General features: G+C 41.8%; 1 protein-coding gene across 6 annotated transcripts in view; it reads left to right on the forward strand.

Moving 5' to 3' along the window:
• Positions 1-22,365, forward strand: part of dlec1 (DLEC1 cilia and flagella associated protein) — a 206,508-nt gene that overhangs the window by 117,257 nt on the left and 66,886 nt on the right. For all 6 annotated transcript variants that reach the window (XR_009932247.1, XM_062479022.1, XM_062479023.1 and 3 more), the window contains exons 22-28: positions 1,118-1,234; positions 2,046-2,164; positions 3,512-3,697; positions 3,808-3,878; positions 4,001-4,152; positions 4,262-4,377; positions 4,505-4,575. Coding sequence is in view for 5 of the 6 variants with exons in the window: in XM_062479022.1 (XP_062335006.1) it covers positions 1,118-1,234; positions 2,046-2,164; positions 3,512-3,697; positions 3,808-3,878; positions 4,001-4,152; positions 4,262-4,377; positions 4,505-4,575 (832 nt within the window). In the remaining variant the exon portion in view is untranslated. The remainder of the gene's footprint in view (positions 1-1,117; positions 1,235-2,045; positions 2,165-3,511; positions 3,698-3,807; positions 3,879-4,000; positions 4,153-4,261; positions 4,378-4,504; positions 4,576-22,365) is intronic.

Below are 22,365 nucleotides of genomic sequence, written 5' to 3' on the forward strand. Positions count from 1 at the left end.
CTCATGTACGCAATGTACATCAGAAACGTAGTGGCTACAATTCAATAGCATTGTCTCTGGTCACCTCTCCGGGAACCATCCCCATACCGTGGTGGAGAGGTTTGTGTGTCCTCATGAATCTGAGGGCTGTGTTGTCTGGAGCCTGGTGCTCCTGGTAGAGTCTCCCTGGCAAAGTGGTCTCAGGTGAAGAGCCAGACTAAGAATTGTTCAAGAAGACTTACATGGAAATAAATCTTAGAGGAGTTACCCTGCCCGGAGGAATCCCAACGTTCCCATCTGGAGCCAGGCCCAGCAGGAGGGCTCACCGGCGAGCGCCTGGTGGCCGGGTTGGCCACGGAGCCCACCACCCATGGGAGAAACCGTGGGAGTCGGGTGTGCTGCTACATGGGTGGCAGTGAAGGCCAGGGGCCTCGACGGATCAGACCGGGGCGGCAGAGGCTGGCTCTGGGGATGTGGAACGTCACCTTGCTGGGGGGGAAGGAGCCAGAACTGGTGCAGGAGGTGGAACGCTACCAGTTGGATCTGGTGGGGCTTACCTATACGCACAGTCTTGGCTCAGGCTCCATACGCCTGGATAGGGAATGGACTCTATTCTTCTCTGGAGTTGACCAGGGTGTGAGGCGACGGGCGGGTGTGGGGATACTCACAAGCCCCCGGCTGAGTGCCGCTATGTTGGAGTTTACACCGGTGGACGAGAGGGTCGCCTCCCGACGCCTACGGGTTGTTTTCTGTCTCAATGTGTTTGTTACATCTGAGTCATTGTGATGTTTAAAAAATATATATTTGAATGCTAGATTTATGTATTGTTTTTAGGTATATTTTAGGTTCACTTATAGTAAAGTCACATAGAAGTCTGGTATATCTTTCTTTTTAGAACCCTTGTTCTATTTTATATATCTACTTAATAAAGGTATCAGAACATGTAGCATAAGAAGGTGCTTGTTTATGTTTCAGTTGGTTTGTCCACCTTTTTGTAATTGTTTTTATTGACATAATTATTTCAGATGTTTTCAGTCTTGATGAGAATTTTTATATTTTTCACACTGTGCCTTTTGTACATATTTTTTCAACATAAGAAAAGCTACTGTTTTTCTATTGTTTCATGTTTGTTTCCTAGTCTCCACTCCATGGTAGACAGGCATCTCTATGCTCTGCCACTTTCAACCCCTCAACTGGCACTCTGGGCCCAAATGCCAAGATGGAGATTACAGTGACCTTCACAGCTCACACAGAAGTACGTACAGTTTTATCTGTGCATGACATAGTGATACTCATAGTGATAAGTATGTACAATGACATGCTAGAATTTAAAGTTAAAGCGTTAAATGACAAGTTAAGTGACATTAAATCACAAGAGGGTAAATACACAATTAATGATGTTGTGGTAACAGTTTTTTTTTTTTTTATAAAGAATATTTCAGTAGAATTTTTGGGGGTTGACTTAACTCAACTTTACCCAAAAATTGCAAATCACTTTGCAATTGTAAAGTTCACATGGTAGCCAGCATATTGTTGCCAAAAACCGTTGAACTCAGTGAGTGAGTGTTTGTTTTTTTTGCAGTCGTCCTAGTTTTAAGAACAAGTCAAAGATATAGATGGTCATAGTCCCTCATTTAGTTCTGCAGTTTGTTTTGTTTATTGCGCGCACACACAGTAAGAAAAGCCAGAGATGCATCATGCACTTTGCTTATGTTCAGAATGTTATTGGTTGAAACATTGGTTGCTAGGAATGGGCTGACACATATTTTGTGGGCTGCTGCTGGCTGATTGAAAGTTTAGATTCCGTATTGGTGATCACATGGACGGAAAGCTATGGTACCTTATGTGAAGCAAAGTACTTATTCAAATATAACTGTTTAGAGGATTATCAAATCCCATTGTCAGGTATGAATTAGCTGTTGAATGAATGCAAATAAACCTTACCCAAAACCTATATACACTAACATATTCCACAAAACCATTAATAAAACTGTACATTGCAATTGGTTTTGTATTTATACTATATATTTCATAGTTCCATTCTTTATGTTGATGTGTGTTTGCAGTTGGAGCTGACTGAGGTAGCAGCAGTCTGTGAGGTTAAGGGGATGAAAGAGCTTTTGATTCTGGGCTTCTTATCTAAAGCCAAGAAACTCTACGTGTCGCACTCTCTACCCGGAGATTGGTGAATCCTCTTTTTATCCTGTTCTCTTATTTCTGTGGGGTTTTAAAAAGAATAACATTGTTCAGTTACCTTTTTACTACTTGAACATTAACTACTGTAAATGTTAAATATCCTGTAAAGTGGACCTGGAAACGAGTTTTAAGTTCGCCAAACCACAGAATAATCTGTTATTAACTACCCATCCAAATTCGAATGAAAAAATAACACCGACAAGTATGTTAAATTAGGCTTTGAAATCGTGAAAAAATCATCAGTCTTCTCTGCTTGAGACTGGGGGGGCGTGTCACCTGAAGGAGTTGAAGCTCCGCCCCTCGCTGCCTAGTGCCTACCTCCGACCCAGATAATGGACGCTATGTCAAGCCGAACAAAACCGTATAGAATTAGAATTTATTTGTTCAATGAGTGAAACATACAGATGCATATAAATGAAATGTTTCCCTGAGCTGTAACAGTAAAAATGGACACCAGAGACAGCAGACAGTGAGCTCTCCAACTAGGCTACTTCTAACACATTAGCTACCATTTCACCAAAATACCATCATTCTACACCGAGTAGCCTAATATCAAGTTAGTGGTTTGCACTAACTCATAGCAGAGATACCTCTGGAAAAGTTATCTAGTATAATTATAACAATCACACAGAACTGAGTGATGAACTGCTGGCGGCGGTGGATGGTCCAGGTGCGACCGGAGGATGAACGGCCGGAGGGGCGATGCTCGGTACGGCTCCGCGCTGCAAGAGAAGCCTTGTGTTGTTGAACCCCGTCTGTCTCTGGTCCATGTTAAAACTATCCCCCGTGAAATGGTCAGTGCAGAGGCGGCTGTTGGAGTTTATCCGAAGCTTTCCATGAGCGTGGCTCTTCACAAAATCTATCCACCTATTTTTCCTTTCATTATCAATAGGGAACTTAAATGGCGTTGCAGCGCAGCTGGAGTTCTTGCATCCAGGGAAGATGCAGTTGCGGGTGGGGTGGGAGACATCCTGAAGCTAGCTAGCTAGCTGATGTAGGCTACAATAACAGTACAGCAGGAGGAGCCATTCAGTGATCTGATGTAGATAGGGTAAAATGACGTAGATAGGGCATTTTTTGGCTCCGCCCATTAAAACCTGATCTGAAAACGGAAGAGAAACTGTTCTTCGGTTTAACACACATTTCAGTGTGACAACGTTTTAGCGCTTTGCACATGCTTTCAGGAACTCATTTCACACGTATATAATGTACTTAGAAGCAAAACATGGAATTTACTTTACAGGATCTTTAACAAAAATAGTGTTGAAAATTACTTGAAAAATGTAAAAGTAATTCCTCTTCAGATGTATTTATTGGATGTTATTGAACTTTTCAGCTCGATGTCTGATGATATGGTCACTTCTCCCTTGGTGCTTGACTTTGGAGATGTTATCTTGAGAAGAGCAGTCACCAAGCAATTGATCATAACCAATCACACGGCTATACCTGCTCCATTCAATGTGGAGGTTGAATACTTTACAGGATACAACCCCTCAAAATTAGCTGGTCAATCACATAAGAGGTAATGTCTCTCTGAGACTTGAATATTTCTGTAATTTTACGAATCGTATACATTTTTGTCCTGCATGTTGACTAAATTGTGAATTTATTTGCATCCATTTCGTACTTCAGAGCTTCACACATGAGGAGACCACTACACTCCATTGTAAAAACCATGAAGGTTGAGGAGAAAGAACATGAGAGTAAGTCAAACTATTTCATTTCACTTAACACTTAACATAATTTGTACATTGTTGAACCAGGTTTTGTATTGCCTTAGAGTCCGTTATTCAGTGCTAATTTTAGTATTTTAATTGTGTTGCAGAATTTGTGAGCAGGCTCCTTGCTGATGGGAAAGGTTTGGCATTTTTTGTCCAGCCTGACTCTGGGATGCTGGGGTCCTTTGAGACCAAGACAATAGACATCACTGCCTTTACCAACATGTGGGGGGAATATCAAGATCAGCTCATTAGCAAAGTAAGGTTTTTGTAGCCTTGAAATTCATAGGTATCCCAGCCTTGAGGTACAGCTCCATATACGAGATTCAAGAGTGGGTTTTCTTCCTGTTTTCTCTCCTCTATCCTAGGTTGGTGACCTCCCTGCTAAGCCTATTTCTATGCAGATAACAGTGAGGGGGTGTCCTCTCTATTTCCAGATGATAGGGCCACAGCCAGAAAACCAAAATAAAGGGCCAATCATACGGTGAGTTTGACTTGGCACAATATTGGAACTAGAGTTCATGCTCTCTGTATTTGTCAAACAAGGACTATGATTAGGGTGAAATAATATGTTGTATTGGTCTTGTTCCTTTCTGCCTGTTAATCAATAGGTTTGGCAACCATGTATCTGGAGGAGACACAGTGTCTCGCTCCCTTCGGCTCATCAACACCAGTCCATTTGGTAAGCCCCTTTGCACCTGAATGTGTTAACACAAAATTAGTAAAGAGACACAGCCCTTGTTTAATAACTCTGAAGCACCTGGCACTGGGCACCAGGCAATTACTTATATTGGTTAAATATTCAATCAATCAATCAAACTTTATTTATATAGTGCACTTCATACCAGAAGGCAACACAATGTGCTTCACAGAGGAGAAAAAGGGGAGGGGGGGAATACAAACAGCAAATGTTTACTCCTCGACAAGGTCTGCCTTTGTAAACCGAGATTTGTTAAAACGTTTGTTAACCGAGAGCGTAGGTCTGCACAATTAATACATTCAACAGCTAATTTGTGGGAATATATGTGCATTATTCTACCTCAATGCCTTTAAATTTGAACAACAACAAATGCTCAATCACCTTTGGTAAGGTGTGTAGAATGGTTTGTATTAGGTAGTTTGTTTAGTTGGATGTTATTCTCAGAAACCATTATATTACATTTTACATGTTAATATTTTAGAAGATGCTTTTTTCGTGCGTATAGAACATACGGCAGATAATCAAGGATCAAAAAAATTATTGTCTCAAAGTGGAACAGTAAAATAATAGACTATTGGTCAATAAACTTTCTTTGTGACTGGAGAGAACATAAAATATGGCCAACACCTGCTTGTTTAAATTCTTACGAACCGCTCAAACAAACAATGTTGCACACAACACTGGACGTCCGTGGGTCCTGAGCAATAGACCTGGGGCCAGTTGCATAAACTTAGTTTAAAGGAGTCATTGATTGCAGAACCGAATTTACCTTGTCACAGTTGAATAATGACAGTTCAGTGGGTAAAATGGTTAATGATGTGTCGTTCGTGAACGATTCGTTCATTTTGAATGAATCATTAGTATGACTCGGGAGTAACGAGTAGTCTCAGTGAGCGATTCGTTCATTTTCTCGTGGTCGAGAAAAAAAAAAGTTAAAATAACAAAAACTATAATTATCACTTGTGAAAAAATATAATTACCGTCTTGCTAAACCTAGTCACGCGAAAGTGAATGAAGTAAACAAATACTTTCTGTTTCCTCTTCTGAGCCTATGCAAATCACGTGAAAAATTATCCAGACTCATACCTGGCAGATTTTCACGTGACCTGTATAGGCTCAGGAGAGGAAACAGAAAGGATTTGTTTACCTCGTACTAGTGGTGTTTTGCTATCGGACTTCTGTGCTAGACACGGCTTGTCCATAACGAACACCATGTTCAAGCATAAGGGTGTCCATATGTGCACCTGGCACCAGGACACCCGAGGTCTCAGTTCGATGATCGACTTTGTAGTCGTGTCGTCGGGCTTGGGGCCGAATGTCTTGGACACTCGGGTGAGGAGAGGGGCGGAGCTGTCAACTGATCACCACCTGGTGGTGAGTTGGCTACGATGGTGGGGGAGGACGCCGGTCAGGCCTGGCAGGCCCAAACGTAATGTGAGGGTCTGCTGGGAACGGCTGGCAGAACCCCCTGTCAGAAGGAGCTTCAACTCCCACCTCCGGGAGAGCTTTGATCATGTCTCGGGGGGGGCCGGGGACATTGAGTCCGAATGGGCCATGTTCCGGGCCTCCATTGTTGAAGCGGCAGACCGGAGCTGCGGCCGCAAGGCGGTCGGTGCATGTCGCGGCGGTAACCCTCGCACCCGGTGGTGGACTCCAGAGGTGAGGCATGCCGTCAAGCTGAAGAAGGAGGCCTATCGGACTTTATTGGCTGGTAGGACTCCAGAGGCAGCTGATGTGTACCGGCAGGCCAAGCGGAACGCGGCTTTGGCGGTCACGGAGGCAAAAACCCGGGCATGGGAGGAGTTCGGCGAGGCCATGGAGAATGACTTCCGAATGATTTCGAATAGGTTCTGGACCACCATCCGGCGACTCAGGAGGGGGAAGCAGTGCACTGTCAACACTGTATATGGTGGGGATGGTGCGCTGCTGACCTCGATGGGGAACGTCCTGGATCGGTGGAAGGAATACTTTGAAGACCTCCTTAATTCCACCAACACTCTTTCCGACGTGCAGGCAGAGTCTGGGGACATCGGGGGGGCCCTTCTATCTCTGGGGCTGAGGTTGCAGAGGTGGTTGAAAAGCTCCGCGGTGGCAGGGCCCCTGGGATGGATGAGGTCCGCCCGGAGTTCCTTAAGGCTCTGGATGTTGTAGGGCTGTCTTGGTTGACACGACTCTGCAACATCGCGTGGACATCGGGGACAGTGCCTCTGGACTGGCAGACCGGGGTGGTGGTTCCCCTCTTTAAAAAGGGGGACCAGAGGGTGTGCTCCAACTTTAGGGGGATCACACTCCTCAGCCTCCCTGGGAAAGTCTATTCAGGGGTCCTGGAGAGGAGGGTCCATCGGATTGTCGAACCTCAGATTCAGGAGGAGCAATGTTGTTTTCGTCCTGGCCGTGGACCAGCTCTATACCCTCGGCAGAGTCCTGGAGGGTACATGGGAGTTCGCCCAACCAGTATACACATGTTTTGTGGATTTGGAAAAGGCGTTCGAACGTGTCCCTCGGGGGCTCATGTGGGGGGTGCTCTGAGAGTACGGGGTACCGATTTCCCTGATCGGGGATGTCCGGTCCCTGTACGACCGGTGCCAGAGTTTGGACCGCATTGCCGGTAGTAAGTCGAACTTGTTCCCGGTGAGGGTTGGACTCCGCCAGGGCTGCCCTTTGTCACCGATTCTGTTCATAACTTATATGGACAGAATTTCTATGCGCAGCCAGGGCGTTGAGGGGTCCGGTTTGGTGACCTCAGGATTGGGTCGCTGCTTTTTGCAGATGATGTGGTCCTGTTGGCTTCATCGGGCCACAACCTTCAGCTCTCACTGGAGCTGTTCGCAACCGAATGCGAAGCGGCTGGGATGCGAATCAGCACCTCAAAATCTGAGGCCATGGTTGTCGACCGGAAAAGGGTGGAGTGCAATCTCCGGGTCGGGGAGCAGATCTTGACCCAAGCGGAGGAGTTCAAGTATCTCGGGGTCTTGTTCACGAGTGAGGGAAGAATGTAGCGCGAGATCGACATCGACAGGCTCGCGAATACAAGCGGCCGAAATGAGCTTTCTCCGCAGGGTGTCCGGGCTCTCCCTTAGAGATAGGTTGAGAAGCTCGGTCATCCGGGAGGGGCTCAGAGTAGAACCGCTGCTCCTCCGCGTTGAGAGGAGCCAGCTGAGGTGGCTCGGGCATCTGATCAGGATGCCTCCTGGACGCCCCCTGGTGAGGTGTTCTGGGCACGTCCCACTGGGAAGAGGCCCCGGGGAAGACCCAGGACACACTGGAGGGACTATGTCTCTCGGCTGGCCTGGGAACGCCTCGGGGTCCCCGAGGAAGAGCTGGTGGAAGTGGCCGGGGAGAGGGAAGTCTGGGCCTCCCTGCTTAGGTTGCTGCCCCCGCGACCCGACCCCCGGACAAGCGACAGATAACGAACAAACGAACGTCCTAGTGATGGGAAGTTCGGATAATTTTACTGATTCGGTTCTTTGAATCTCGTTCAGTAAAATGAACAAATCTTTTTTCGAGTCATTCGTCCATTTCAACGGGGGGGGGGGGGCTATCCGTCCACTGCAAACACGTATCATATTCTCATGTAGTTTAGTGCATGACATGTGCACCAGCAGATACTATTTTAAAAGAAATTCCTGCATCAAAATAATGTATCATGACAGTTTGTATGATTTGTTCATTTATTATCACACTAGCATTTAATTATCACGGCAAACAATTACACTGCACTAAACTGTGTGTAAATGTAAAGTGAAAATAACAAAACCAGTCAGTATGATGACTTGGGCGAATATCATTCACGTCTTACTAAAACAGCAGCCACGCGAAAGGGAATAAGAGTCAGGTGGCTGAGCGGTTAGGGAGTCGGGCTAGTAATCTGAAGGTTACCGATTCGATTCCCGGCTGTGCCAAATGACGTTGTGTCCTTGGGCAAGGCACTTCACCCTACTTGCCTCGGGGGGAATGTCCCTGTACGCGCTGGATAAGAGCATCTGCTAAATGACTAAATGTAAATGTAACTTGTTGTTGTTTTTTGACATGCAGGATACCTGAATAGGCTTCAAGAAACCTGCTCAGGCATGTAGAACAGTCCTGCAACAATCTTGTGTCTAATAGGAACACAGTGTTATACTGTAACTACAGTGGGGACCATATTTGTCAGCAGAGTGATATGAATTAACATTCTGTAAGCAGGATGTTTAAGACAGATCCCCCTGTGCAACCGACGCAAGCATGCACACCCTACAATTTCACCAGAAATTGTACCCTCTCTAGTTGGGTGTGCTTTGCCTTCGGCAAGGGCGCAACCTTTGTTCTCTCACATATATATTTATTATTGTGAGAATGCTGTTAAGCATTCTCACTATTGTTTTCCTGTTTTTTTTTATTGTTGGAATGCTGCTTCAGCATTCCAAGTATTGTTCTTTGAATCTTTATTCAATTTCTTCATATTTTTCCTGTTTCTCTTTATTATTGGTGGCCAAGCCTCGAAGCGGCCAAGCCACTTAAGTGTACCTTTTCTTATTATTATTACACTTCTCCCATTGGAGTCTATGGCAGCCCCTAGAACCATATGATAAAAAGTCGTGAAATTTGGCACACTCATTAAGCACAGTCCCCTCTTTATTTTCATGTCTCCCATTCGAGCACTATAGCGCCACCAACGGGTCAAAGTTGGACTTGTGTTTACACACGTAACTTTTGAAACGTATTACCGATTTTCAAAAATTAGGTACCGTTGGATTCCCTGGATCAAGACGAGTTCAACACACCCTATGACGTCAATTTCCGGTTATATAGATTTTCCGCCATTTTGAATTTTAAGGAAAAAGTTTTTTTCACTTCTCCTCCTTCAATTTTTATCAAATCTTCCCCAGAATTGGCACACATCATCGTCACAGCAACTCTCACAAAAAAAAATCGAAAGGATTTTTTATTTTCAAAACCGTTTGTCCGGTACAGCCAATCAAAATCGGCAGCAAAGACATCAAACAGGAAGTTGGGTCATATCTCAACCAATCCTTGAGAAATCAACACCAAACTTGGTATGATGACTCGGAACCCTCATCTGAGGATGTCCAAACTATTTGGTGTCATGTGATCACTGGGCGTGGCCGCAGGATGCAAAAATGTGTTTTGGCCAATAACTGTTGATTTGTTTGCCTTTATGAAGTGATTCCGTTGTCTCATGATATCTTGGGACATCCCGTGTGTGACACATGATAACTTGTGATAACAGCCGAATTGATGTGGCCGCCATTTTGAATTACTGAAAAAACGTTTTTTCTGTACTCCTCCTACAAATGTTTTCCAATCTTCACCAAATTTGGCAGAGATCATCTTCAGACCAAGCCTCACAAAAGCCATCATATGTTTTTTGGATTTTCAAAACCGTTTGCCAATCAAAATGTGCTGTTAAGCCAGCAAACAGGAAGTTGGGTCGTATCTCAGCAAATCTTTGATGGATTCACACCAAACTTGTTGCGTGTACTCGTAACCCTCTTCTGAGGATGTCTAACATGTTTTATGGGTCATTCGACTGCTTGGCCACCTCATTGCTGCTTGCAGCTATATTTATTATTGTTGGAATGCTGCTTCAGCATTCCAAGTATTGTTCTTTGAATCTTTATTCAACTTATTTTTATTATTATTATGTATCTTCTATTTCTTCTGTGGCATCTTTCAGCGCCTTCAAATCTTCAGCTATTAAAACCGTTCAGCTATCAAAAAATTCAGCAGTTTCAGGCCATGGGTGCTATGACTTTCAGCTTTGTACCTCTTATGCTTGAATTAATATAAATCAATATTCATAATATTTTTAACATGGGTTTCCAATGGAGTTTTCTTTCAAATCCTCTCAAACTTCTTTAAACTTCTTCAACTTCCAAATCCTTCTTCTTCCTCAATCTTTCAGCTAGAGCCACCATTTAAACTTTAAAATGTTGACAAAACCCTAAACTATTTTTAAATAATTCAGCTTTTTGATATCTATTCAACTTTTTAAAATATCACTGATTATGTTTCATGACTTTTTCAAGACGTTTCTGAGATTTACATGGGTGTGTACGTGAAACCCTAGAGTGCAGACTGAAACGCTTAGAGTGGAGGGCAGCTTCGGATGTCGTTGAAAAAATATTTCTAGTTTGCCAGCATTGCCACAATGTTTGCTCTTCATGCTTCATTTTTGGATCAATAGATAGCTAATTTTGTGCTGGTCGTAGACAGTTGTCTGTTGAATCCAACAGACGTACACATTTGTTCAGAGCCCCACGAAAGCTAGACAAAGTCCAACTCTTGCCCCATAGAGACCAATGCAAATCTGGTGACAAAATCGTCAGAGAAAGCAAAAAGAACTAGAGAGGGTACAATTTCTGGGGAAATTGTAGGGTGTGCTTGCTTGGGTCGGTTGCACAGGGGTCCGTTTTTGAATGACATTTTTACAACTGATTTCTGTATATTTTATATGAAAATGCATAGTTATTATTTATAAAGATTAAATAGATTTAAAAGCATTTTTTTTGCTGCTCATTTACAACTGAAAATACGAGTGAAGTGTAGAATGAAATAGATGTCTTCTCATTTCCCCTGCAAGAGGTAGCCTCATCGTTGAATCAAAACAAATAAATTTGGCAGACCGGTGTAAAAATTGACCTAATCAATATGACTTAAACGTCATTTTAAGTTTTTCCCTTCTCGTGATATTTTCAGGCATGTAGCCTACTCATTGCATTCATTCATTAATAAAGAACCCCCTTTGAAGATTATTCTACGACGTTACCCGGCAGTAGAAGATGGAATCGCGATTCAAACAGTACCATCTGCTAACTGAAAATATGCCCCCAAAAACGTAAATAAGCTTGACATTTATTTAGTGGAAAATCGCTCATTCATAAAAAGCTCACTGGTAGCGATCATTGTCAGTAACAACGCAAAATGCGATATAGCCCTGTGTGGAGAAGCTGCCCCGGTAAATTGTACTACTACGGTACAGTACTAGTAGACTACTGCTGTGTTCGTCTTGGTAGCGATTGCGTTGGTTGAATTGGATTCAACGTTCCGTTGTACGGTTTAGGCTGAAATTAATTATTTTCATGAACAGATTGACAACGTTTAGGCTGTGGCAATGAAGTTCAGGTTAGTAGTTAGATAGACTTTTGATTTAAGTAAGGGGAGTGCCGAACATTTTCTGTCGCCGTTTGACTTCCTAAACAGCTGTGTACTGTAGATGTTTTTGTAGTGTGTCTCGCGTAAGCTACAGCGTTGCAGTGAGCTACACTGGTTTGAAACCACAGGTAATGGTAATTCCACCAACAAATCGTTTACTAATGTCAGAATAAATCCTACAACAAAAATGTATATGTGAGGAATGTGTATTTTAACGATTGAAAACAGATACATCATAGACCACTGTAGTATGTGTTGCCCGGGCAACACAGGCTATAATGTCATGATGCTAATACTTCAGTGACATAGTAGACTACTGTTTCCGAAAGTAGATGTACTTCCTTAATAATATCATCTTATATTGTACATTACACATCACAATTGTGTGTCCTATCACAAAGTAAAATGAGTAAATAGTTATCACCCTGGCCTCTTTGCTTGTGGCGTTTCTGCAGCTGCCTTGCAGTAAAGCTATAGTTAGCCTAGCTATCCCCCAAGTTAACAGATGCGAAACAAATGTTCTGCCAAAGGTAGTCACGCGTGTTTTTGTGACGTTAGTGACGTAGTGACGTTAGTAACGTCAGTGACTGTGGCTAGCAAATTAGCCACCGTTAGCTTCACTTTTCGCCACAAAAACTTAACTTGAGCCTAAACCATGCAACGGAACGTAAATTCCAATAGAAGCAACTCAATCGCTACCAAGACGAAACTTTTGACACCTACGTTGTCTATGTAGGCTAAATATTGACTGAGTTTTAGGGGGGCAAAAGGAAATAAAAAAAATAATAATAATATATATGTGAGAGAACAAAGGTTGTGCCCTTGCCGAATGCAAAGCACACCCAATAATATATATGTGAGAGAACAAAGGTTGTGCCCTTGTGCCACACCCAACAAGATTTTGAAACTGCCGGTAGAGTCGTATTTCTGGCACAGAAATATAAAGGACATCTCTGGTTTCGGCAGAGTCTTGGGTCTCGGAAAATATCCTTATTTTTTGGATTGGACGTATAGTTTTGCGTCTAGGTTAACTTGTTTGAGGTGTGGATTCTAGCTACATTTCTGTTATTCTCTGCCCTCAGCGCGTTAGCAATCATAGCTGCACCATCACCGTGGCAACGACAGACACGCACCACTCAGTCTCACGCAGGTGAATGGTATTAGCTGATTAGTGGAGTCACAAGACAGAGTTTGATAGTATTTCAACCTAATACAATTTACAAGAGGTGACTCTGCAGGTGCTGCTAATATATCTTTTACTACTATTGCTAATGGAACTGTTTTTATTCTACTACGCCACTGAGTGTGTTTACTTGACCATGAGAAACCCGATTACTAGCAATTGTCGGTTTATGCCATACAATTACTCAGTTTACATGTGTAATTAGTTATGCGATTACTCAATAAGCGCGTCTACATGATTCTTTTTATTAATCGTTGTATGCTCCACGGACAAAACTTGCACCATCATCCTTCAGCAACAAAGTGTCACCGTGTCTTCCTGTATCGGCCCCAGTGGCGCCTTAATGCACGGGCTTACCTGGGCGTAAGCCCGGGGCCTCGACCAATCAGGGGCCTCTTAACCCTTGTGCTGCCTTCGGGTCACATGACCCAAAGGTTCATAACGAACCATCGTTGTGTTTACCCAATTTTACCCAATACAAAAACAAATAAAAATAATTTTATTTTAACCTTTGCAATGTGGGGGGTCTGAGAAAGACCAACGGTTAAAAGATAATGCTTCACTTTGTTTTTGTATGCGGTAAAGTTGTCGCAATATGACGGTGGGTCACAATGACTGATGGGTCTGAATGACCCGAAGATAACACAAGGGTTAATAATAATACAAAATAATAATGATGATAAACATCTGTATTCGCGGTGTAATTACTCTGCTCTACAGTGGCATCTGGTGTCTGGTGTATGTGGAGGGAGGCCCCCCCCTCCCCCTTATCTAAACAAAATGTAACAAACTGTAACAGAAAATAGAGAAGGCACAATTTGTAGGGTGTGCTTGCTTGCGTCGGTTGCAGATGGGTCCATTTAATATGAAACAAGCTGAACCCCCTTGAGACAAGCTATTCTTACGTTGTCACCGGCAGTATTTTTCAGATGGAATAGCGATTCAAACGGTACCATCTGCTAACTGAAAATATGCCCCCAAACGCGACTTTTTGGTCTCAGTCTAGAGCCCTGCGTGGAGAAGCTGAATTGTGCTACGAGCAAGCTAGCCTGTTGCTAGCCAAACTACACTGAGGGGATTGTTTGAATGCGCCGGAAATTAAAAACGTTTCTTTTGACATAAAGTTTAGGCAGTGAAGACAGCAACACACCACACAAGCTTGAGTTTAAATACATTACAATGCTGCTAGTACACCATGGCAAGATATGATACTTGCTGTGCAACAGCAATGCACGTTGTATCAATGCGTCATTGCTAACGTTGTGACGTAGGCTAGTACTGAGTTCCCTTCGTTGACACAAGGCACTTTTTGCCTCAAAAACTGAATTTCAGCCTAAACCGCGCAAGGGAATGTAAATAAAAATACAAGCAACTCGTGCGATTGTGCGATTAGCGGGCTGGGGGCCTCAAACAAAGAAAAGAAAAAAGTCCATAGCCCAGGGGCTTCAAGTGCTATTAAGACGCCCCTGATCGGCCCTACTGCTGTATGTTTCATTCAATCAACACATTGAATCCTACTAAGAAAGCCGAGTAAACGCACTCAATGCACACATCTGCTACTGCTATTACTATCCCAACTATAATCTCAGCTGTTAAGACTATAATATTCTTTTTATGACTAGCTAGCCTAGGCCTACTTCTTGTGTTTAACAGTTCAGCTTTCAGCTTTTCCCACATTGTATTTCAGCTCTTAGCGTTGTTAGATGATGCAGTTCAGTTTCCACACTGTCTCTTTTGTGTGACGCACACATTTTTAACATTCATTTCAGCTTGCGGGTATTTTCTCATTTCTGTATTTTCTGCAATTTAAGAAAAATAATTTCATCTTTCAGCATTCCAACGCATTTTCAGCAGGAAATGCCTTTCGAGTTATTCTTTTTGCCCCCCTAAAACTCAGTCAATATTTGGCCTACATAGACAACCTAGGTGTCAAAAGTTTCGTCTTGGTAGCGATTGAGTTGTTTCTATTGGGATTTACGTTCCATTGCACGGTTCAAGTAGAAATTAAGTTTTTGTGGCGGAAAGTGAAGCTAACGGTGGCTAACTTGCTAGCCACAGTCAATGACGCCACTTACGTCACTAACATCACGAAAACTCGTGTGACTACCTCTAACAGAACATTAGTTTAGCAGCTCGTTAAAGATCCTGTAAAGTGGACCTGGAAACGAGTTTTAAGTTCGCCACACCACAGAATAATGTGTTATTAACTACCCATCCAAATTCGAATGAAAAAATAACACCGACAAGTATGTTAAATTAGGCTTTGAAATCGTGAAAAAATCAGCAGTCTTCTCTGCTTGAGACTGGGGGGGGCGTGTCGCCTGAAGGAGCTGAAGCTCCGCCCCTCGCTGCCTAGTGCCTACCTCCGACCCAGATAATGGACGCTATGTCAAGCCGAACAAAACCGTATAGAATTAGAATGTATTTGTTCAATGAGTGAAACATACAGATGCATATAAATGAAATGTTTCCCTGAGCTGTAACAGTAAAAATGGACACCAGAGACAGCAGACAGTGAGCTCTCCAACTAGGCTACTTCTAACACATTAGCTACCATTTCACCAAAATACCTTTATTCTACACCGAGTAGCCTAATATCAATTTAGCAGTTTGCACTAACTCATAGCAGAGATACCTCTGGAAAAGTTATCTAGTATAATTATAACAAGCACACAGAACTGAGTGATGAACTGCTGGCGGTGGTGGATGGTCCAGGTGCGACCGGAGGATGAACGGCCGGAGGGGCGATGCTCGGTACGGCTCCGCGCTGCAAGAGAAGCCGTGTGTTGGTGAACCCCGTCTGTCTCTGGTCCATGTTAAAACTGTTCGCCGTGAAATGGTCAGTGCAGAGGCTGTTGGAGTTTATCCGAAGCTTTCCATGAGCGTGGCTCTTCACAAAATCTATCCACCTATTTTTCCTTTCATTATCAATAGGGAACTTAAATGGCGTTGCAGCGCAGCTGGATTTCTTGCATCCAGGGAAGATGCAGTTGTGGGTGGTGGGAGACATCCTGAAGCTAGCTAGCTAGCTGATGTAGGCTACAATAACAGTACAGCAGGAGGAGCCATTCAGTGATCTGGCGTAGATAGGGCGAAATGACGTAGATAAGGCATTTTTTGGCTCCGCCCATTAAAACCTGATCTGAAAACGAAGAGAAACTGTTCTTCGGTTTAACTCCACATTTCAGTGTGAAGTTTTAGCGCTTTGCACATGCTTTCAGGAACTCATTTCACACGTATATAATGTACTTAGAAGCAAAACATGGAATTTACTTTACATAATCTTTAACTTCTGGGAGATAGCTAAGCTAACTGCTTTACTGCAGGGCAGCTGCAGAAACGCCACAAGCGAAGAGTCCAGGGTGATAACTATTTACAAATTTTACTTTGTGATATGACACACAATTGTGATGTGTAATGTACAATATAAGCTGATATTATTAAGGAAGTACATCTACTTTCAGAAACAGTAGTCTACTATTTCACTGAAGTATTAGCATCACGACATTAGCCTCTGTTGCCATCATAGACCACATACTACAGTGGTCTATGATGCATCTGTTTTCAATCGTTAAAATAAACATTCCTCACAAATACATATTCGTTGTAGGATTTATTATGACATTAGATTAAAAGTAAACAATTTGTGGGTGAAATTATCATTACCTGTGGTTTCAAACCAATGTAGCTGACTGCAACGCTGTAGCCTACGCGAGACACTACAAAAACATCTACACAGCTGTAGGAAGTCAAACGGCGACAGAACATGTTCGGCACTCCCCTTACTTAAATCAAAAGTCTATCTAACTACTAACCTGAACTTCATTGCCACAGCCTAAACTTTGTCAATCTGTTCATGAAAATAATTAATTTAATCCTAAACCGTACAACGAAACGTTAAATCGAATTCAACCAACGCAATCGCTACCAAGACGAACACAGCAGTAGTCTAGTACTGTACTGTAGTAGTACAATTTACCGGGGAAGCTTCTCCACACAGGGCTATATCGCATTTTGCGTTGTTACTGACAATGATCGCTACCAGTGAGCTTTAATGAATGAGCGATTTTCCACTAAATAAATGTCAAGCTTATTTACGTTTTTGGGGGCATATTTTCAGTTAGCAGATGGTTCTGTTTGAATCGCGATTCCATCTTCTACACTCTTAAAACAGATGTGTTAATATCAACACAAGTTGTGTCAATTCCCAACACACTAATGTGTCTATATAGGGACCACACATGTTGTGTTACTTTTAACACACCTACTGTGTTAAAAACACTCACACATGATATGTGTTAAGATTTTCACACAGTAATTGTGTCAAATCTAACACAATATGTGTGGTCCCTATATAGACACATTAGTGTGTTAATAAATGTGTTAATAAATGTTCATAATAATGATACACCCAATACACCAAATGTAGCAACATGTTAATTTATTTTACAATTATGGTAATAAATAAATTTCCATATAATCAATCAATACTTTTTATGAATATAAGAATATATTCATTTAAACTTACACAATCTTATACCTGGACTTTAAGTAAACCATATCTCCCCTGAAAATTGACATCAATGGTCTGACATCTGCGAGGTCATTAATGCTAACCACTTCAAACACATCTGTGAGTGTGTTTGGAGATTTTGTTTGAATTAGTAATTTGAGTGCCTCCAATCCACTGTCATCCAGCCTGTCATGGGCAGGTAGAGATTGGGCAGGTAGAGATTGTGTCTGTCTTGGCAGGGGAGCAGGCTGGAGTAAAACACAAGCAAAAGCAAAAATGTATGAGCCATCGGTGCAGTTTAAAATCCCCAAACAAACTTTTAAAACACAATATTATCAACAGGACTGCACAATTACTTGAAAAATTAGGAACAACTACTTGCATTAATTCTCACAGCCTTACCGGACATATCAGTTAAATTTCTGCATCCGCTAGCTCAGAACCCGACCGGAAAATTAACAGGAATTTATCCAGTTCTTTGATGTCTGTGTTGCGATCTGTATCAATAAACTCATTGAAGTCTGCATTATACTTGAGAAATCGATCTAAATCTACTGCAGAAGGTAAGCCATCTTGAGATTTGCTTTCATCGATTAATTCCCTAGCATTGTTTAGGTGGTAAACTTTCTTGCAGATCTCTCTGCCATCTAGGTAGATCGATGCCAGTATTTTTTTTAAGTTAGCCTCCATTTGCTGATAAAGAAAAGATAAAAAGGTTTTAGTCATTATTCACTACAGTAAAATAACACAAAACCACTCCTACCACTTACCATTTGTTTTGCTAACTAATCAAACCATATAGCACGGGTCAAAATGTAAGATTATATTTATAGATAGTGCCGTATTTGAGTAATGAAACTTACCTTTCAAGGCCCATCACTCTCTTGTAGCACTGAACAGAAAAATAAAATTATACAGGTGAGGAACAGACAATACAATGACCAATTACAGTATTCCTATGCATTCAAGTTCACATGCGATTGCTCTGTCCCGATTCCATTGTGCCTTATCTGTGGGGGAAAAAACTCTCTAAAATAGCTCAACTTAAAAGGCACTACACAACAAAACAACTCAATACACAGAAATAAAATGTCATGCTGGTTTGCTGTGAGATTTTTTCCTATAATACATAGCCTATATTGTGCTGCAAGAGAAAAAGGATGGGGGAAAAACTGATTTACACCACTAGCGTTGCACTTGCTCTATGGTAATACGAAAGGGCGCAAACTAGCCAACACCACATGCAAAATTAAGCTATGACAAAAGAGTAAGTGCTTAAAATAGACTTCATCGTTAGAAAACGCAAGCTGTTACTATCCAGGTCTTCACTTTCTCTCACTCTCCATGTTTCAATAGCGAATACAAAATGCTAACCAATTTTACATATTAAATTATCCAGGTTGACTAGCTAGCTAACTTGAATCGTTAACATTAGCTACCTTAGCTAGCTAGTTACTAGCAAGTAGCTTACATTAGCTAACGACGTTAGCTACCAACTGAAGGTTGTCAGTGCAAGCTAGTAAATATTAGCCAGAGCCTCATTATGGCTCTGATGTTAGCTACACTCACATAACGGTTCCCATTCAGCACACCAGCATGACAGTCACAACCTATAGACAACGAGCCTCTCATCGTCAAGTAAAAATCCCAGGGTATTTACTTTTTTATATTTGCGAACTCAAGTACAGGGTTTTTCCTGCATAGAGAACATTTTGGCGCGCGCCAAAGCCGTTTTCCCGAGCGCCAATGACAAATCCCGAGCGCCAAAGGCAAAAAAAAAGTCTGCGATGAAAAACAAAAAACAAAGCTGTGTTCATCACGCGTGCAATGCATGTCAGCGAATATGTTCTCAATAGTATGTTTCCAGTACATTACATTTACATTTAGTCATTTAGCAGACGCTCTTATCCAGAGCGACTTACAGTAAGTACAGGGACATTCCCCCCAAGGCAAGTAGGGTGAAGTGCCTTGCCCAAGGACACAACGTCAGTTGGCATGACCGGGAATCGAACTGGCAACCTAGGCTACAGCCGAACCCTCGTTCTGTTTTGATAAATAGTAATTGAGTTGATAAGCATGTCTTCTTGTCTGATCAATACGCAACTGTGAGGTGCTCAAATGGACAGAGCGGCCAGTAAACTGTCATTCCGCTGCGAGGGCAGCCCGACGTGCACGAATACACCTGTAAAAATGCAAATGAAATTTCCACTCAAAATGCTGACAAAAGATTGATTTACGATTTCCAACGCAGCCTCCATTGGTATTCTTAACCTGGAATGATAATATATAGTGCAGTGTTTCCTCTATGGCTACATTTCTTCCGCCACGGTATCAGAAATCAGGCTGTACAAAATTTTAGGAAGTCTATCAGCAGTGATTGTTAGAGTGCATGTCGGAGAATTGCACGGACACGCGCTTCACACCGCAGTTGAGATTGTGTGTGCGTCCTTGAGAACTGTAAGTCGTATAACTTATGTTGTCAGTTCATTTAAGCCTGTTATTGTATAAGTCTATAGTTCTTGCAAATGTAAATCAAGTTAACTGGTGATTTTCGTTGTTTGTATTCTTCCCCTGCTAGCTAAATTGTCTGTTGATTCGATAGCGATTGATGCCCTTGCTCAGGTTTATATTTTAGGTGCATTATTATGCTGAAATAGTTTTAATTAATAAAAAGTGGGTTTATTGTTATTATTTGCTACAGAATACTTATCTATATCAAATGAAGCAGGCAGTGTACATGCTTCAGAGTGGCCTACCTTAATCGATAGGCTAGGCTACTGACCATTTACAAGAAGTTGTTACGTCAATTATTAATTGGCAGCATTTATGCCATTTAGAGCATACTTTGAGTGTAATGTGTCTTTAAGTAGCCAAACTTTATTGCTTTAGGGGAAATAGGACGAAAATATGTGCAATATTACATTAGACTATTACATTAAATGCAAAACACCTGGGAATAAATACATTGATTAGAAAGAAGAAAAAAAAGAATATATATATACCCTTTTTTTTCTTTTGGAGCACTGAAGACCCATTTTGACCCAGGAAAAACCCTGAAGTAAAGTAAAAAAGACATTTACCTTTAGTCTTCTGCTGTCGTGTCAACTCCGTGGTTACCAGTGCTTCTTTCAAAAAGGAATTTTCTTTTTGTTATTGTTAGTTTTATTAGGATTCCTCCGTAAGGAGGAAACCTATTGTTATTGTTAGTTTTATTAATAGGATTCCTCCGTAAGGAGGAATCCTATTTGTTAGTTTTATTGGGATGTGCTCAACCTTTGTTCTCTCACATATATATTAATTATTATTATTTATTTTTGCCCCCCTGAATCTTTGTCAATATTTGGCCTACATAGACAAACTAGGTGTCAAAAGTTTCGTCTTGGTAGCGATTGAGTTGCTTGTATTTTTATTTACGTTCCGTTGCATGGTTTAGGCTCAAGTTAAGTTTTTGTGGCGAAAAGTGAAGCTAACGGTGGCTAATTTGCTAGCCACAGTCACTGACGTTACTAACGTCACTATGTCACTAACGTCACGAAAACACGCGTGACTACCTGTAGCAGAACATTTGTTTCGCATCTGTTAACTTGGGGGATAGCTAGGCTAACTATAGCTTTACTGCAAGGCAGCTGCAGAAACGCCACAAGCAAAGAGGCCAGGGTGATAACTATTCACTCATTTTACTTTGTGATGTGAAACACAATTGTGAAATGTAATGTACAATATTAGCTGATATTATTAAGGAAGTAGGCCCACATCTACTTTCGGAAACGGTAGTCTACTATTTCACTGAAGCATTAGCATGACATTAGCCTCTGTTGCCCGGGCAACACATACTACAGTGGTCTATGATGCATCTGTTTTCAATCTTAAAATAAACATTCCTCACAAATACATTTTCGTTGTAGGATTTATTATGACATTACAAGTAAACGATTTGTTGGTGAAATTATCATTACCTGTGGTTTCAAACCAGTGTTGCTCACTGCAACGCTGTAGCTTATGTGAGACACACTACAAAAACATCTACAGTACACAGCTGTTTAGGAAGTCAAACGGCGACAGAACATGTTCGGCACTCCCCTTACTTAAATCAAAAGTCTTTCAATAGGTGAAACTATCTGACTACTAACCTGAATCTGTTCATGAAAATAATTAATGTCAGCCTAAACCGTACAACGGAACGTTCAATCGAATTCAACCAACGCAATCACTACCAAGACGAACACAGCAGTAGTCTAGTACTGTACTGTAGTAGAATTTACCGGGGCAGCTTCTCCACACAGGGCTATATCGCATTTGGCGTTGTTACTGACAATGATCGCTACCAGTGAGCTTTTTATGAATGAGCGATTTTCCACTAAATAAATGTCAAGCTTATTTACGTTTTTGGGGGCATTTTTTCAGTTAGCAGATGGTAATGTTTGAATCGCGATTCCATCTTCTACTGCCGGTAACGTCGTAGAATAATCTTCAAAGGGGGTTCTTTATTCATGAATGAATGCAATATGAGTAGGCTAAATGCCTGAAAATATCACGAGAAGGGAAAACTTAAAAGGACGTTTAAGTCATAGAGATTAGGTCAATTTTTACACCGGTCTGCCAAATGTATTCGTTGATTCAGCTATGAGGCTGCCTCTTGCATGGGGAAATGAGAAGACATCATATTTCATTCTACACTTAACTCGTATTTTGAGTTGTAAATGAGCAGCAAAAAAAAGATGCTTTTAAATCTCTGTAATCTTTATAAATAATGAGTAGGCCCTATGCATGTAAAAATGTAATTAAAAAACGGACCCCTGTGCAACCGACGCAAGCAAGCACACCCTACAATTTCCCCAGAAATTGTACCCTCTCTAGTTATTATAATTCTAGTTCCATGGGAGTCAATTTCCAGTTGTATCAAAAACCTTTGAAAGCCTAC

This window comes from Osmerus eperlanus, chromosome 15 (genome assembly GCF_963692335.1).
Source record: "Osmerus eperlanus chromosome 15, fOsmEpe2.1, whole genome shotgun sequence".
Lineage (NCBI taxonomy): Eukaryota > Metazoa > Chordata > Actinopteri > Osmeriformes > Osmeridae > Osmerus > Osmerus eperlanus.